The sequence below is a fragment of the Galeopterus variegatus genome, unplaced genomic scaffold (genome assembly GCF_000696425.1).
Source record: "Galeopterus variegatus unplaced genomic scaffold, G_variegatus-3.0.2 Scaffold2840, whole genome shotgun sequence".
In the NCBI taxonomy this organism is placed as follows: Eukaryota; Metazoa; Chordata; class Mammalia; order Dermoptera; family Cynocephalidae; genus Galeopterus; species Galeopterus variegatus.
This window is the reverse complement of record NW_007728951.1, coordinates 341,579-358,796: the sequence shown is the minus strand read 5'-3', so window position 1 is coordinate 358,796 and position 17,218 is coordinate 341,579. Positions and strand designations below refer to the sequence as shown.

General features: G+C 35.2%; 1 protein-coding gene across 5 annotated transcripts in view; it reads right to left on the bottom strand.

Moving 5' to 3' along the window:
• PPM1B (protein phosphatase, Mg2+/Mn2+ dependent, 1B) overlaps positions 1 to 17,218 on the bottom strand; it is a 92,311-nt gene that overhangs the window by 19,461 nt on the left and 55,632 nt on the right. For all 5 annotated transcript variants that reach the window (XM_008583151.1, XM_008583154.1, XM_008583153.1 and 2 more), the window contains 3 exons: positions 12,413 to 12,530; positions 5,726 to 5,837; positions 5,274 to 5,331 (listed from right to left, as the gene is read on the bottom strand). In XM_008583151.1, coding sequence (XP_008581373.1) covers positions 5,274 to 5,331; positions 5,726 to 5,837; positions 12,413 to 12,530 — 288 coding nt within the window. The remainder of the gene's footprint in view (positions 1 to 5,273; positions 5,332 to 5,725; positions 5,838 to 12,412; positions 12,531 to 17,218) is intronic.

Below are 17,218 nucleotides of genomic sequence, written 5' to 3'. Positions count from 1 at the left end.
GAAAAAAAGGGGGGGGGGGGGGGGGGGGGGGGTACACATTTAAAAAATAAAATTTAAGTAGCTAACATTTATTTGCAGTTTTTTTGTTTTTGTTTTTGTTTTTAAATAGAGCTCCTGAGGGCTTGCTGTTAGCTCAGTTAGCTAAAAGTGCAGCCTTATAACACCAATATCATAGGTTTGGTTCCCCTTACTGGCCAGCCACTTAAAAAAGGAAGAAAAAACTAGTATTCAAATAACCCTAAAAACTGTGATATAAAAACATAAAAGCAGCTATGTCTACTGCAATTATCTGTCTGGAGTAAAACAGAAAAGAAGGTTGCACATAAAATTTAATAATGTAAAAACAATATGGTGATTTATTTGGGCTTAAAAAGAGCCCAAAGGGCTTAAAAAGTTTTTGGATTAGAATAAATAAAAATGTGCATTAAAATGAATAACTGACAAGGAACTGGGTTTGATTGCTTAGTTTCAACAACTTTATAAAACATTCCTCATTAGAAACAGTGTATCTTAGGACTATTAAACATGAGTTTTCACAGAACAGAAAATGATTTTTCTTGGATGGTAGATAAAGGTAGGGTATGAATATTCATAATATCTATCTTAGAGAGGTACGTGGAACAGCATAGTGAGAATAGGTTTTGGAGTCAGCTTGATTCAAATTCTGTCTACATGATTTCTTTAGCTTTGTGGCTTATACAAGCTACTTTTTCTCGCTGATTCTTAGTCTCATGTATAAAAGAAGGGTGTTGAGGAGATTACATATTATGTGAGATTACCTATATATGTATATATGGTTTATATATATACATAGCTTGGCACAAGTAGGAGTTGGGTAAATGCAAGATCCTCCTTTACCCTTAGAAATCATCAACTTACATACTTGATCAGTGATATACTAATTCAAAAGCATTATGAGTCTTCTTTGAGGGGAGAACTTAAATTTTTGCATGGAAAATACAAAGCTCTAAAAATAGACTTTCATACCAATTAACAACCTCAAATTGTTTTTTTAAATATATAACTTAAGGACAGTCTTTAAGCAAACTACTAGAAATGAATAAATATAAACATTTTCTATTCAACAAGTATTTATTGAGCTCTCACCATATGTCAGAATTGTTGTAGGTGTGCATGGACTATGGGAATAAAGAAGTCAGGTGAAGTCCCAGATCTCACAGAATTTATATTCTAGTTATAAAACACAAACTAGCATTTAGAAAAAGGAAAGGAGTGTGATTTCAGAGCCCTGCCTAATAAAAGAAAAACTTCTAGCAAAATGTAGTTTTATTTTTTCTGGAGAATTTTTAATGGATATAGGAGTCCTCTAGGGAATTACTCTTTGGGGTCATAGAAACTTTTGAAAAACCAATCAAAACCACATACATATTCATTGTTAAAGAATGCATATGTACACACATAAATAAATGTATTTTCAAATTTCTGGGATTCATGAACCCCTTGATTGAGAATTCCTGCTAGACTCTTTTCCAAAGATTTATTTTAAAGGTTGACAAAACATCAATATTGTTTGCACTTAGAAGACTGAACGTAATTCCAAAAAGTTGAACTAAAAAACAAATTTAATAAACAACTTGAGAAGATTACCCTAGTGAATTTTTGGGAAATTATTTAATTCCTGACTTATACTCAACATGGCTTTTTAAAAGTACATTAACTTAAAAGATTTGGCTTTAAATAAAGGAAAAATCAATAAATCCCTATTTCTAATGGTTCTACTTCTAAGCATTTACAGAACAACTCTCTGATATAAAGCAGACATTTTAGGAGTCTAAAAAAATCTGATTGTACTCTAGCACTCTTGTTTTATATCTAAACAAAAAGTTATTTTCATTATTTAAAAACTTAATTTTTATAATACTTTCCAACTTTCTCCTCTTCTGTATTTCTACCACACTTTCATCTTTCCCACCCTGAAAGTTAACTACCAGCTCCTGCCACTGTATCTCCTAGCAACTTCTTCCACACTATGGAGACCTATAAGTCAAGAAGCATTTATGGAACATATCTGTGCCTAATTCATTGCTATAGTCAGTGAAAGGTAAGAGCTAAGAATTTAATTAAATATCTATCTTTTCTTCTTTCCCTCTGCTTCTTTTGTATTTTTTTTTTTTTTTTTTTTTTGGTCTTTTTCCGTGTCCGGCAACGGATCGCAACCCTCAGTGTTGCCCCCGTACCGGACCGGGGACCGGCAACGGGATCGCAACCCTCGGTGTTGCTCCCGCGCCTCGCTCAGCCAGTGAGCGGGAACCGGTCTGCATGTGGGATCCGAACCCTCGGGCAGGAGCGCAGCTGCGCTTCCCAAGCGGCGCACTATCCAGTGCGCCACCGGGCCGGCCCTTCTTTTGTATTTTTAAGTACATTTCATGACTATGGTTCAACATTTTCTAAGGTAATGATTATTCTGAAAGGGTATGTTTCCCAAAATAGGATTCTGGGCTGCAAAGTCACTTTTTATAATAAATAGGGGAGTTTCTCTAATCCATATATCTAAATAATGAATGTATGCTTACCATTTAATCTCTGCAGTTACTTCTCAACTACTTGACTTCCAGCACCTCTTTAAACTAACATTGCTAATGTTTCTAACAGATTAAAATTAAGTTCTTCACTCTAAAATAAAGTTCAAAAGGCCAATTTCTTATCAAATACCTCTGCAACCTAAATTCTATTTTCGCCACAGGAGTTCACTGCTCTAACCAAAAAGATGTCGTGTTTTTTTTCCAAACATATCTTGTTACTGCCTCTCTTGTTAACTTGAAATGTCATTCTCCTTATCTCATTTTTGCCATTCAAATCATTCTTCAAATCTCATCTTTTCTCTGAGAAACTGACTTTCCCTTCTCTGCTGAACTTTCACAGCAATCACTGTATAATTTACATGGCAATTACCCACTTTCTACATTTTATCTTTTTTTTTGGTGGCTAGCCAATAAGGGATCTAAACACTCGACCTTGGTGTTATTATCAATTCTTGTGTTCTTTACTAACTATGTGAAATATATATATATTTTTTTCCCTTTTTGTTTTTTTTACTGACCGGTAACGGGATCGCAACCCTCGGTGTTGCACCCGTACCGGGGACCGGCAACGGTATCGCAACCCTCAGTGTTGCGCCCGCACCGCGCTCAGCCAGTGAGCGGGAACCGGTCTCCACATGGGATCCGAACCCTCGGCGGGAGCGCCGCCGTTCTCCCAAGCAGCGCACTCTCCAGTGCGCCACCGGGCCGGCCCTATGTGAAATATTTTTATAATTTAACTTGTGTTTACACCTACACTGTAAGCTGCACTAGGCATAAAGATGGGACCATGCCTTATGTACTGCAGTCTACCCCCTCTATCTATTCACTACATGGTAGACTGTCAGTGTCTGATCTGGTGATAGTTAACAGAAAGCTTATATATAAAGGTAACTATGTATATTATAAATTTGTATAGCCATACTTGGGCAATTGGTCTGTTGCCTATTTATTCACTGTGTATGTAGCTATTATGTGTGATTATTTTCTCTTTAAAAAAATTTTAAAAGTCATCCTTGATACTTCTTAAACAGAAATTCAGGTAATTAAACATTTTAAAAATCTTGTTTGGAGTAAAACAGACCATTTTCTTGATGGACCATGCATTCAGCAAGATGTAATAATTTATTTTTATGTAATAAGACGAATACGCCAGGGTTGCATTTTGAAACACCTGTGGAAATGGAGTACTTCTATGCCTAATAATGGATCAACAACTATTCTGAGGGCTTACTTCCTCTAACCAAGGTGGTGAAGGCCATGCAGAACCTGTAAACCGAAGAGGTAAGATTTTCTTCTCTGCACACCTCCCACATTACCACCGTCTTACTCGTCAACATCCTATACTCATTTGTTTTACTGAGGGTTCTCTGAATGTATCACATACCATAATTTTATTTTTAAATTAATTTTTAACAGCTTTGGATACAATTCTTAATACTTTGAGATACTGCCACAAAAAAAGACTCAGAATCACTGCTCTAGACCAAGATATAAATTCTGTTATTAGCAATATATAGTATCACTTTCATTCAACTCACTAAAACTGTACTAATTGTGAAATTTTCCTTTTTTCCAGGAGAACTTTTTTGTTAAGAAAAAGAACTGGCTGGCCAGTTAGCTCAGTTGCTTGAAGTGGCACTGTAACACCAAGGTCAAGGGTTTGGATCCCTGTACCGGCCAGTCACCAAAGAAAAAAGAAAAAGAACTTATATTACATTGCTATACAATAATGAATCCTGGGGGCTGACAGGTTAGATCAGCTGGTTAGAGCAGCAGCTTTATAACACCAGGGTCACCAGTTCAGATCCCCATATCAGCAAGCCACCAAAACAAAAAAGCAATAATGAATCCTAAAAAACAACGCAATTGAGATGATACTTAATTTCTATCCAATGGCTACCATCTCTCTCAAGATTTGCCAAGATTTCTTCTCAAAAAATTTCATTATTAAGTTAGTTTCTCTTAAAGATTTAAAGCATACATATTAAAAATTAATTTTAATTCACTTTTAGATTTCTAAAAACTTGAAAACCCTATAAGAAATTACTTACTTGAATTGCTGACTTTGAAACTGAGTACAATTTTTTTTTTTTTAAAAGACACTTTTATGTCCTGGTACTAGTACAAAAATAAAACTATGTAGAGGAGCAGCTGGCACCTCATCAGTATTTCGAAGGACAGCAAAATAAAAGGTAAAGGAATAAAGAATTTTGCTCTGATGAAGCACAGCAGGGTACAATAGAAATGGTTATCTCAGTTCAATACTCATATACCCATAATACAACAATAATATTAGAAAGAAATTATCCTCACGTATTCCCTGGGCACACAGGGGCACTGAAAGGTCTGGTCGTTAAAATAACTCACTATCACTAACTTCTGGTGATTGTGGCAGCCTGATGGAGGAGAAATTGAGATATTTAAAAGCACATTCTTACCTCAAAATTAAGGTTTAAGGGAAAAGGGGAAGGAAAAGCAGACATACAGGGAGAAAGTAAGGACAGCCCAAACAAAAAGGTTATTTGATGCCCAGAAAGTGACAACAAAGCTATCTACAAAACAGAACTTTATCTCTACCTTCATTTCAATACATTTCCTTAAAATTTAACTGATTCCTTAAAATGAAAAGCAGTAATAATTTATTATAGACTTCATTATGTGAATGTATTCATATCTAGTATTTATACTATAAAATTACTTCAAATGGTTAGGAAATAAAATAAAACTTACCCCATCATTTTCTCTATGTGGATTCAGTCTACTATAAACAGCTTCAATAACATTGCGCCTAAAAAAAATTATGCTTTAGTTTTATTAAATTACATAAAATTTTAAGCTTGTATTTATATATTTCATCTTGACTACACTAAATAATTAACTGCCACACTAAATACTTGCTAAGAACACAGTTTCTTCTACATTTCACTCAGAATTTGATTCTGCACAATTTACTTCTTCTCACTTAGCAAGGAAATAAGAACCGATTTCATCCTCAAAGAGTATAATTCTTCTTTAAAAAAATCTTTTTTAGATGAAGTTTTAGGTTCTCCTCTAAATAAAAGAAACATCAAACCATCTCATCTCTAAATAACTGATGTACTGCTGACTTAAGTTTTCTTACTTAAAATTATATAATAACAATTATAAATGAACTCAAAATTAGCTCTTTTTGTCCTACTTACTTGCCAGCAAGACCTCCCCCAGGAGGCAAATTTGGGATATTTTCTGCAGACAAGATGCGCATGACATGGGCAAGATCAGGCATTCCTTCTTCACCAGACTTCTCCATAATTTCTGTAGGGTTTTAAAAGGAGTTGCTAAATTAATGTGATAACTTCCTTGTATGCACAAAGAAGTGCAACAAAAGGCACTATTTGGCAGTACCTATTTTTAAATATAAAAAACAAACATTACCATCAATACAGAAGGAATTTTAAAAATATAAAACCATCAATACACAAGGAATTATAAAAAGTAATAAAAAGTTATTTTCATAAAATGTTCATTCCAGCATAATTCATAAAAGCAAAATCTGGAACAAATTAAATGTCCAACAATAAACGAACAGCTAAGAAAACTGTGGCATGGCCACTGGGTGAGATGGTTTATAATCACTAAAAATGATCCCTATAAAAACATAGTAATAGCACATGGAAAAACACTTTTGATCTAATTTTAAGTAAAAATGATATGAAAGTTATTAATATAATAAGAGGAAACAAAAGCAATGGCTGAATAAGGATTATAAGGAAAAGAAAAAAATTAAAAATAATTTTATAGGTTTTTTTGGTACCTAAATAGTCATGTTCTAAAACAATTTACTTAACATAAATAAGGAAAATAAATCACATAAGTTGTTAATACTTAAAACAAAAAATTTACACTTCCTATGTCTATTTACAGTTTATGGAAAATAGATTTTTTTTAAAAGCATGGTTATTTGGACATTGGCAAGACATAAACTAATCAAAATTCAAAGGATGACAACTTACTTTTAAGACAACAAAAAGCAGCATCCTAAGCAGCCCTCAAGATGCAAAATCCAAATGTCACTGTCTCAAATCCTTCCTTCTCTAACTGAAGCCTAGGGTAGGTACACTGCTATATACTCCATATACATGATATACATATACTGTAGTATATACCATATTGTTATATACTCCCATATACATGATGTTTACTGTATTATCACAGGCTGCAAGCTTCATGAAAGCAGGACTGTAAAATTTCTACCTAGACTTCTATCTCTATAGCATATGGATTCTCAACCTTGACAATACTGACATTTTGGACCAGACTATTTTTTGTTGTGGGAAGTGTTCTATGTACTAAAGGATGTTAAGCAGCATCCCTGGCCTCTACTCACTGGATGCCAGTGGCACCACCTCAGTTGAGACACCGAAAATCTTCCCAGACATTGCCATGTGTCTCTTGGGGACAAAATCTCCCCCGAGAACCTCTACAGTCTAGCACATTATCAACCAACTTTCACACCCTTCCACTAGTGCCATTCTGGTCCATTTCACCACCATCATCTGCCACCTGCATTAATGCATGATTTGTAATTGGTATCTTGGCTTCTCTTGTCCCCTCTTTTTTTTTTTTTCCTTTTTGTCTTTTCGTGTCCGGCAACGGATCGCAACCCTCAGTGTTGCGCCCGCACCTCGCTCAGCCAGTGAGCGGGAACCGGTCTGTATGTGGGATCCGAACCCTCGGCGGGAGCGCCACCGTGCTCCCAAGCGGTGCACTGTAGCAGTGCGCCACCGGGCCGGCCCTCTCTTGTCCCCTCTTTGCAATCTCTTTTCCACATAGTAACTAAGAGAAATTCTTTGGAAAAAAGTCAGATCAAGCCAGTCTTGTGCATAAAATCTTCCAGTGAATTTCCATCACAACTTGAATAAAGTCCAGTTTGTTCTACACAACGCTATATGATAGGCTTACTAGCAACTCATCTTAATCTTACTCTAACTTTCACTAAGCACATCCCTCTTCAGTCTTTGCTGCTCTCTTTGCCTGGAATGCTCTTCCCTCAGATATCTACTCTCTCCATACACAGGTCAAATGTCCTTCCTCACAGAGACTTTTGTAACCAACATTCCTTGTTACTCTCTGCTTGCTCTATTTTATTTCTCATCCATTTAAAAAAATTATCAGTCTCTATGAGAATATAAACTCCAGGAGATTTGTTTTTCACTATATGCTCGATAACACAAGTGTTCAACAAACATTGAATAAGCAAATATATGTAGAAAGCACTCACTAAATATCTAATCAATCAGGGGCTGGCCGGTTGGCTCAGTTGGTTAGAGCACAAGGTCAATGGTTTGGATCCCTGTACCAACCAGCCACCAAAAAAAGAAAAAAAAAAGACTATGTAATCAATCAATTTAGGTTATCTTAACATCATACCTCCCTCTCCTGCCTGTCCACTCTCACTAAAAACATGTATACAGACTTACCCGCTACACCAGAATACTTTTACCTCAAAATTTAATGTCAGACAGATTACATGATTTAAAACTCCAACAGAAATACAATGCTCCTGAAGAACACTGCCTCATAAAAAAGAAGTTAAATGTTAAGTACCAACTCAAACTGCTTTATAGAGGCAGACTTGCCAGTGATTTAAAGTCTTCTAATTGAGTGATTATAATAAAGTATTTCTCACAGCCCCAGAGGTCATATTACATATATGCCATCTCTGCTACATAACATACACTTTGGAAAGTTACAAACTATACAAGAGAAAATTAATATTCAACGTTAACAATCCTATTGAACTGAATTGACCATGCCTTTGAGAAATTACAATTTAGCTGTTACAGAAGTTAATAAAAGATAGTTTGCTAAGGACTATGTGTTAAGCACAATACTAGATACTTAACAGACATCTATTTTGACAAAGGCTCTCTCCTTTGACCAAAACTTTAGTCAGAGTCAAGTTCTTTCTGACTAGGCTGACCTTGGGGTTTCCTCTCTGTCCTTGTAGAATCCAGTCTGAGCAAGAATCCTGCTTAAATCAGAACAGTGAAAATCTCCCACCCCTGGCGTCTGACCACCCTGAATATCTTATCACCACGGCCTGCCTTCAGCAATAATCCTACCAAGTCATTTTAGCCAGAACCCCCCTTATCTTAATGTTTTTTTCTTAGTAATTTTCCATCCACTGACACCCCCCCTCCCCCGACTCTGTTCCTTGGTTACAAATTCCCACTGTCCTTGCTGGAGTTCAAGTTGAGTCCAATCTCTCTCTGCCACTGCCTCATAAAAAAGAAGTGGTCCCTATATCTACCACCATGACCCTCCTTAAATAAAGTCTGCTTTACCATCTTTAACAAGTGTCATGAATAAGTTTTTTAACAATTTATTAAAACAATCTCTACAGTTGGTGTTTTTATCTTTAGTTTGCAATAAAGAAACAAGCCTTGAGAGGTTAAAGCGAGTTGAGTAAGATCACATAGTAAGTAGCTGACCAAACTGGAAAGCTCTTCCCAAATAAAACAAAACAAAACTACCTAGTTTCTTTATGAATGAGGAAAATGGACAGTAAGAAAATTCCTCCTGTCTTCTGATAAACTATAGCCAGTGATATACTATAGTTTATCAGAAAATGTTCATTATTACTAACTCCTATAAACAGCTCCTCTTAATAATTATGTTATGAACAGGAATATGAGTGTCTCTCACATGGTCTTCAAAGTGTTCCCACATATTTCTCATCTTTCCATCACCTTAAAAGCAGGGTACTCACTGAGACTAAAAAGCATTGAGACCTAAAAGCAGGAATCATTTAGAGCTGAGGAAATTGCAGGCCAAATAAAAAATTTTTTTTAATTGTTTAGGGTGTGTAGCTAGTTGTAAAGATAGAAAAGATTAATCTCTCCTCCCAAATTTGCAAAAGAATGGAGTTTTCATACAGTAATTATATAGCTGAAATCATAAATCTTCATATTTCAAAACTCTCAGCAATAACTATGAATACTATATACAAAATATGACTCACAAGAGGCCAAATTCAACAAGCATATTATATTGTAATCATAAATTAAATCATTCAAATCTATTTACTATAAAAAAGAATCAAGCCATGAAAGTGTTAGAAGAAAATATAGATCAATATCTAACACCTTGAGTTGGGGAAAAGAACTCTGTATGACAGTAAGATGAAAGAAAAAAAAAGACTGACAATGTAACTTCATAGAAAGTAATTTTATATCTAAAACACAGCACAAATGAAATCAAAAGGCAGTATTAAGTTAGGGATCCTGTCATAATCTCTAGGGCCTTCAGATTGCAACATGCATTCTCAATTTATCACAGTAACCACTAAGTAAATTTTGAAAAGAATATCTCTAAGCGGGGGCTGGCCAATTAGCTGACTTGGTTAGAGCATGGTGTTGGTAACACCAAGGTCAAGGGTTTAGATCCTCACACCTGCCAGCCACCAAAAAAAATAAACAAATAAAAGAATATCACTAATAAACACTGGGGTGAACTGGAATAGAATTAATTCAAAAGAAGACAAGGAGAAAAAAGGAATAGATGAAAAATGGAAAACAAGTAAGATGGTAAATTTAAACTCAAACATATCAGTAATTACATCAAAGATAAAGCAGACTAGCTTCACCCCTTTCTCATTCCTGAATAACTTAGTCCAAAACCATTAGGATAGGCCAGGCAAAGGAAGAGAGTGGAGGGAGCACTGGTGGCAGCAGCAGAGTCCAGCATAAGATGTCCATGCCTAAACACAGTAAGCAAGGATTCAGCACTGGTGCAGCTGAACTGGAATGGGGTCAAAACCAATATCGAGTGAGAAAGGCATTTGAAACAGGGTTTGCAGCGACAGAAGATTTGTTTGATCAATCAGAAACAGCCAGGTTTCTCACTGTAGGAGAATGGAGCTACAAATATGAAAAGGGAGAAAACTAGAATAAATCCCGCAGTATTGTACAGGAGTTGGGAGATATTGGTGGGAATGACTGAAAGATAAATAAATATAGACATAAACTTGTGTGTGGGGTTCTGTCCTCTGAGAAGATCTAGGAATAGAAACAATCTAACAGCATCCCTAATGCCCAAATTTCAACTCCTAAATATTATTCTCCACTAAACTAGAAGGAAAGAGGGATCACTGGAAAAATGGCTCATTAAAGAGCTGGAGCAGGAAAACAAAGATGAGCCTGGAACATTTGATTATGCCAGAAAGTAATTAAGTTCTCAAAAAATGATGCGGACAGGTCAAAAAGACTATAGCAAGCTTGAATAGGCTCTCTCTGGCTGAATCTAGGACAATATAAGCATCAAAATAAATAATATAGTAACAGTTTATAACACAATGATTACAACAGGAATGTGAGAGTCCATGCTCATATAATAAATAAATGCGTAGATGACAACATTTTTCCTTGCAGTAAAATGCTAACTAATACATACAGAATGAATAAGAAAATCACCGGCTGGCTATCATTCTAGCACCAACTGATTCAGGCAAGAATCAATGACAGCTGAAAACTTGATGAGGCATACTTTATTTACAATCTCAAGTACCTCCACATAAAATATTTACTAGAAAGTATAACATACTTATTAACTAACTTTTCAGTGAATTAACTTTTCAGTGGAGGAACCTGAAAGACAACACCTCAAGCAAGCTTATTAACTAACTTTTCAGTGAATTAACTTTTCAGTGGAGGAACCTGAAAGACAACACCTCAAGCAAGTGTGAAAGTTAGTATTACCACTAACGGGACAAATCAACATCACATGCCTCCTGGTATGATGTACTGAGGAGAATCTAGAATCACTTCTGTGGTATTCCTGCCAGTTTATAACCTAAATCTTATCAAGAGGAAACATCAGCCAATTCAAATTGAGGGACATTCTAAAAAGCAACAAATTTGTACTCTTAAAAATTGTCGAAGTCAGTAAAAACAAGAAAAGCTTACAGAACTTTTTAAAATTGAGGGAGACTAAAGAGGCATGATGCAGCTAAATGCAGCACGTGCTCTAGACTGGATCCTGGACCTATATATAAATGACAATTACTGTGACAATTAGGGAAATCTGAATGGGATCTGTGGATTATATGGTAATATTATATCAATGTTAATTTCCTAATTTTGAAGGCTGTTGTGTAATAGTTATGTAGACTATCTTTGTTGTTGTATTAAGGGGTACTGGAATTTCATATTTGCAACTCAACTGGTTCAGGAAAAAAAATTATCAGTATGAATGGAGGGGGAGGTTTGAGAGAGAGAGAATGAGAATGTTAAAGCATATAAAGAGATAAGTCAAATGTAGTATAATATAAACAAATGGGGAATCTAGGTAAAGGATATTACATGTACATGGGAGTTCCTCATATTTGTTAACTTTTCTGTAAGATTATAACTATTGCGAAACGAAAAGTTAAAAAAATAAGTAAAATCAATAACTTTTGAAACATCAATGCTAACTGTATCAGTAAAATGAAAAACATATGGTGACGAATTCCAATGATTAACTGGGGAAGGGAGAATTAGTGTCAGTGGAATTCTAACAACCTGAGGCAATTTCACTGTATTCTTCATTTACTTCTAGGAATGTAATCAGGGAAAGAAAAAATAGCAAGCTTTAACAGACTGTTTTGAAATTATGTTTCCGTTTGGTGGTATAGCAGACAAATTCATCTTCTCCCTGCCAATAAATCTCCACATACTGGTCCAAGATAGTAAACGTTAGGCAGATAGATGTTTGTTATTAAGGCCTTGTTCTGAAATATTTCATTGTTTTTCCGAAAGAAAGAAAGAAAGAAGGGAGGGAGGGAGGGAGGGAGGGAGGGAGGAAGGAAGGAAGGAAGGAAGGAAGGAAGAAAAAAGTATCTTTCTTACCTTCAACCCGTGATTCCAAGTGCTTATCCAACTCTGAATCTTTTTTCACTGCTTCATCTGAGACCTTGGGGGCATTTGAAAAGCAAACTAGTACAATACTCATATTATCTCGACTTCCCTGTATATTAAAGAAAAAAAAAAAGAAAAAACTTTATTTCTATAGTCTACCAACTTTCTAGTATTTACTTTAAAACAATTAATTAAGCAATTATACTCATTTATTTAATCATCTAGAATGTATATGTTCATCACATTTTTATTCCTAATAATTATTTAAAGCACAACCTGGAGAAAGAAAGTATCTAGGTATGGAGAGATCTATAATTATTTTTGGATTTTCAATTCTGTGTTAACTATTCTTATCTCATCATATTCCACGGGCTGAGAAATAAAGATATCCTCATACATATTAAATCTTCTAAATTCTATTTCCCACTCAAGATCTCATATTCCCAGAGTGTCTTAAATCAACGCATCCTCACAAACACACGTGCAAATTTTTTCCAGCTAAATAACATGCACCAGAGCAATGCCACCACATGCTACTGAATTTAACACAGCTGAAAATCATTGTTCAGCAGTATACCCATGAAACTACAAGCAGAGAAGTTAGGTAAATTTGAAACTGTTCTAAGGGTACAACATCAAACAGTGGAATGTAACTATATGACTTCAACAGAACTGTAATCATATATAACTTTTAAAGAAAAGATGTCAGATTGTTGTACAGAATCACAAATAGTCTCTGGATCTTTTGAGAGCAGCTAAAATATCTAATTTAAGGACAAGATTTACTGCTGCCCCTCCCACCTCTTTTTTTTTTTGGCGGCTGGCCAGTACACATATCGGAACCCTTGACCTTGGTGTTATATAACACCAAGATCTAACCACAGCCAGTCCACTGCTGCCTTTTTAATCACACCCTTAGAGAAATTATCTGCAGTAAAAAGAAATCATAGAATATATACTATCCTAGTACCATAAGATTACATACAATAAATTAAAAATATTTTCTCATTACTTTTTCTATAGGTAAACACTGGGTTTCTTAAACTAGTGATTTTTTTTCAAAGTTGTTTTTTTTCTTTTCTTTTTCCATTCACTCTAAAAAACTAAGTCAATGGAGGTAGTACGCTATTTTGCCTGATAGAGGTGTTTGTCAAATTTGCCAGCCCAAATGAAAGAAGCGAAGGCCACACCCATTCTAGTCTTTTCAGTCACTGTGGCAAGAATCTAGGAGGGCACTGCTTGGTTCAGACTTGCCAGCTTTCCAGAACCCACATGACACAGCCAAAAAGACAGGCCTTGAACTTCTGCCTCCACCTCTGAACTTAATGGAAGCAAAGTCTGAAGACAGTGAAGGTTGGGTCTCCAGAAGACTTCAAAAAAAGTAACTCTCTCCAGTTACTGCTTTGGTAGGAAGAACCATCATGAGTATATAACTAGATTCTTGATATCTGCAAAATCAGGATTTCCAAATTAGCCAAACTAATTTCATTACTTAACGAAATTCACCAAAAACACACCAAATGTTAATGACAATATTAGAAATACAATATCTGGTTGTACGAATATACACATATGAATATATCTTAAAAGTGCAGGTCAAGCAAAAATTTAAAAAGTTTTAAACCATACCATGGACATTCAAGAATCAAGCATTGCTATATTAATGATGTTTTTTAAAGCAATTTTATGAGTAAATAGAATTAACACTTTACATTTTTAGAAATCTAGTTTCTTCTAACCATTTCCTACTTTTGTAACAACAGCATGAGCATTGTTTAGTAATTCCTAATCAATTTTCAGAAAATTTCCATTAGGGGGTCGGCCCGGTGGCGCACTGGAGAGTGCACCACTTGGGAGTGCGGCGGTGCTCCCACCGAGGGTTCGGATCCCATGTGGAGACCGGTTCTCGCTCACTGGCTGAGTGCGGTGCGGGCGCAGCACCGAGGGTTGCGATCCCGTTACCGGTCAGTAAAAAAGACAAAAAGGAAAAAAGAAAAAAAAAAGAAAATTTCCATTAGATTTCTCTAAATTATAAAATATAGATCCTATCATTTGTGAAATTAACTGAAAGGAAGTTTGAAGAAGTTTATGGCCCTTCAAAGATATTTAAAGTTACATTTACACCCCAGGTATGTGTGATTTCAATGATGCTGCTTCTATTTCTTTACAAAAATGACTTTCCCCTAAACACAAAGTATGAGTGTTTTTGTAGTTCTTACACAGCAATTGAAAAAGGTCCTTCCCTTTATGCCTCTTTAGTTTTTTAGAGACAAATTAGCCTTCCATAACCAGTCTAAAGTTTTCATTAAGTCCAGAAATGAAACATGTTTTTTTAAAAAAAAATCTAGGTTGGAGAACTAAAGCAATTAGCAAGATATTTATTTCATGCTTCAGAAGAAGGAGCAGGTTTTTAAAAAAATTGATTATTTCAGTATCTTTTCTTTTTTCCTTTTTTTTTTTTTTTTTTAAATAAGCGATGGAGGACTACAATGTTGTCCAGGCTGGAAGTGCAGTGCTATTCACAGGCGCAATCCCATTACTGATCGGCACTGGAGTTTTACCTTTTTTTTTTTTTTTTTTTAAATAAGCGATGGAGGACTACAATGTTGTTCAGGCTGGAAGTGCAGTGCTATTCACAGGCGCAATCCCATTACTGATCGGCACTGGAGTTTTGACCTGCTCCATTTCCAACCGGGGCTGGTTTCTTTTTACTTTTTACAGTAGCATAGCAGTAACCCTCTCAAGAATTAGAGTACTGATAGTAAGATGTCAAAGAAGCCAATGCCCCTGCCTTCAATAAAAGTATCTAAATTTAGTTTTTGCATGGTTACAAAGTGGTGTCCGGGATCAACTGTTAACACAGTACCTGAAATAGGCTGTAAACAGAATCTCTATCACCGCCAAATTCAGTAAATAAACATCTAAGTGAAACATCAATTTCATTTAAAAAAAATTTTTTTTAACCTGGCACTCACTGTACTTATCTCATTTATAGTACAAAAACCAGCCAAGCTGAAGTAACAAAATTTTCACCTATCCATAAAAAGATGAAGCCTATGATTACTTCCTTTCATTAATATTCACTGTTTCCATCATTACCTTACTCCTTGAACCAATTTTTCTTCTACACAAATTTTCCTCTTTGTTTCATAACCAACATCAACAGAACTAAAATATATTGAGGTCTGTAAAACCAGATACTGTTCAGGCACTTGCCAAGAGCTTTACTATCAACAGTATCAATCAATGAGGAAAATATTATCATCTTTTTTTTTTTTTACATGAAGAAACTGAGGAGCATAACTTAAAACCCAGCTGTCTGGCTCCAAAGCCTGTCTGTGTTCTTTAACACTAAACTGGTGGTTCTCAAACAGTGCACCAAGAAGCTTCAAGGTTTCATAGTGTGCTCACCAGAGATATTTTAAATGAGGGTGAAACACACTGCTACTCAACATCTGTAGACATCCCATAAACAAGCTTGAGGCAGTTCACAGTTTTAACATTAGATAATGCTATACTCCTTTCCATGACATACTATTTTTTTAAAGCTAGGGTTTTGGGGATTTCTGTGATAAAAAGCAAGTCTCCATAAAAATCAATATGATACATGAAATGAGGATGGCGGTGTCCAGTGATTCCAAAGTTTGAGAAGTTATGCAGTGTCCAACAGGTACACACATCTCATTAGTAAACTGGTATTTTTAAAAACATAATTTTTTCATGTGTATTATTTTGTTAGGACATATAGACTCATTAAGTTTGGATCTAACCACTTAATTCTTGGAACTGTTAAGTGTAATTTTGGCTAAGTAGTGCTGTGAAATAATTATCGAGACAACTAGGGCAGTATGAACCAAGACAGTATGGAAATCTCTACACTAAACTATACTGCCTTTACATATACTGTACTTTTACAATCAGTCCTTCTCCACCCCTCAGAATACCCAACCACATCTCACTCTAATATCATCTATATCTACTTTCCCATTATTTTTGCTTATATTTTCTGGAAACTACAATGGAAAAAGGCCTGAGTTTAGAACTAAACAATTATTTGGGGGGAAAGGGGGAAACTTTTCCATGTTGTATGAATAACCTAGAATGATACTCCCTTTGGAAAATAAGTAATTAATTTTTCTCAATTTTATCCAAATATCAAGTATTGTCTCATGTTTTAAAATAAATAAGGTTCTGATAGGTGGTATATAAATGGAATTTAGGGAAATCAAACAATATTTTAAAAGAACAATTTAAAGAAATACTGACTCTAATGATTTAAGAAAAACAAAGCAGATAGCAAAAATAACAAGCATAGCATGATCCATTTCTCTAAAATGCCTGCCCCCAATGAAAACCCTACCTTTATGCTTATATATTTGTAACATGGAGAACCATTTCAGAGAATACACATCAAACCGTAAACAGTAGTTATCTAAGGGGAATGAAACTGGAAAAAAGAAACATAAAGATGCTAAAAAAAAAACTACTAAACACCGCTAACGAAAATACTAAACGTAGTCAGAAAACTTGGATTCTAGCCTCAGCTTCAATACTCATCAAGTATACGACTTACAACTAACTTTTAATGTCAACCTCCATATCCTTACTTGCAAATTGTTGATAAAAATTTTAATTTTGTTCACCTCAGAAGATTACTGTAAGGATTAATAAAATGTTTGATTTATAACTTATGAAAGGCTGTGCAAATAGAAGTTACATATTCTATGCAACCAGAAATTAGTTGGCAGTAAACACCATGAATGCTAGTGACAGCAATAAAATGGGAAGGGTACTTTT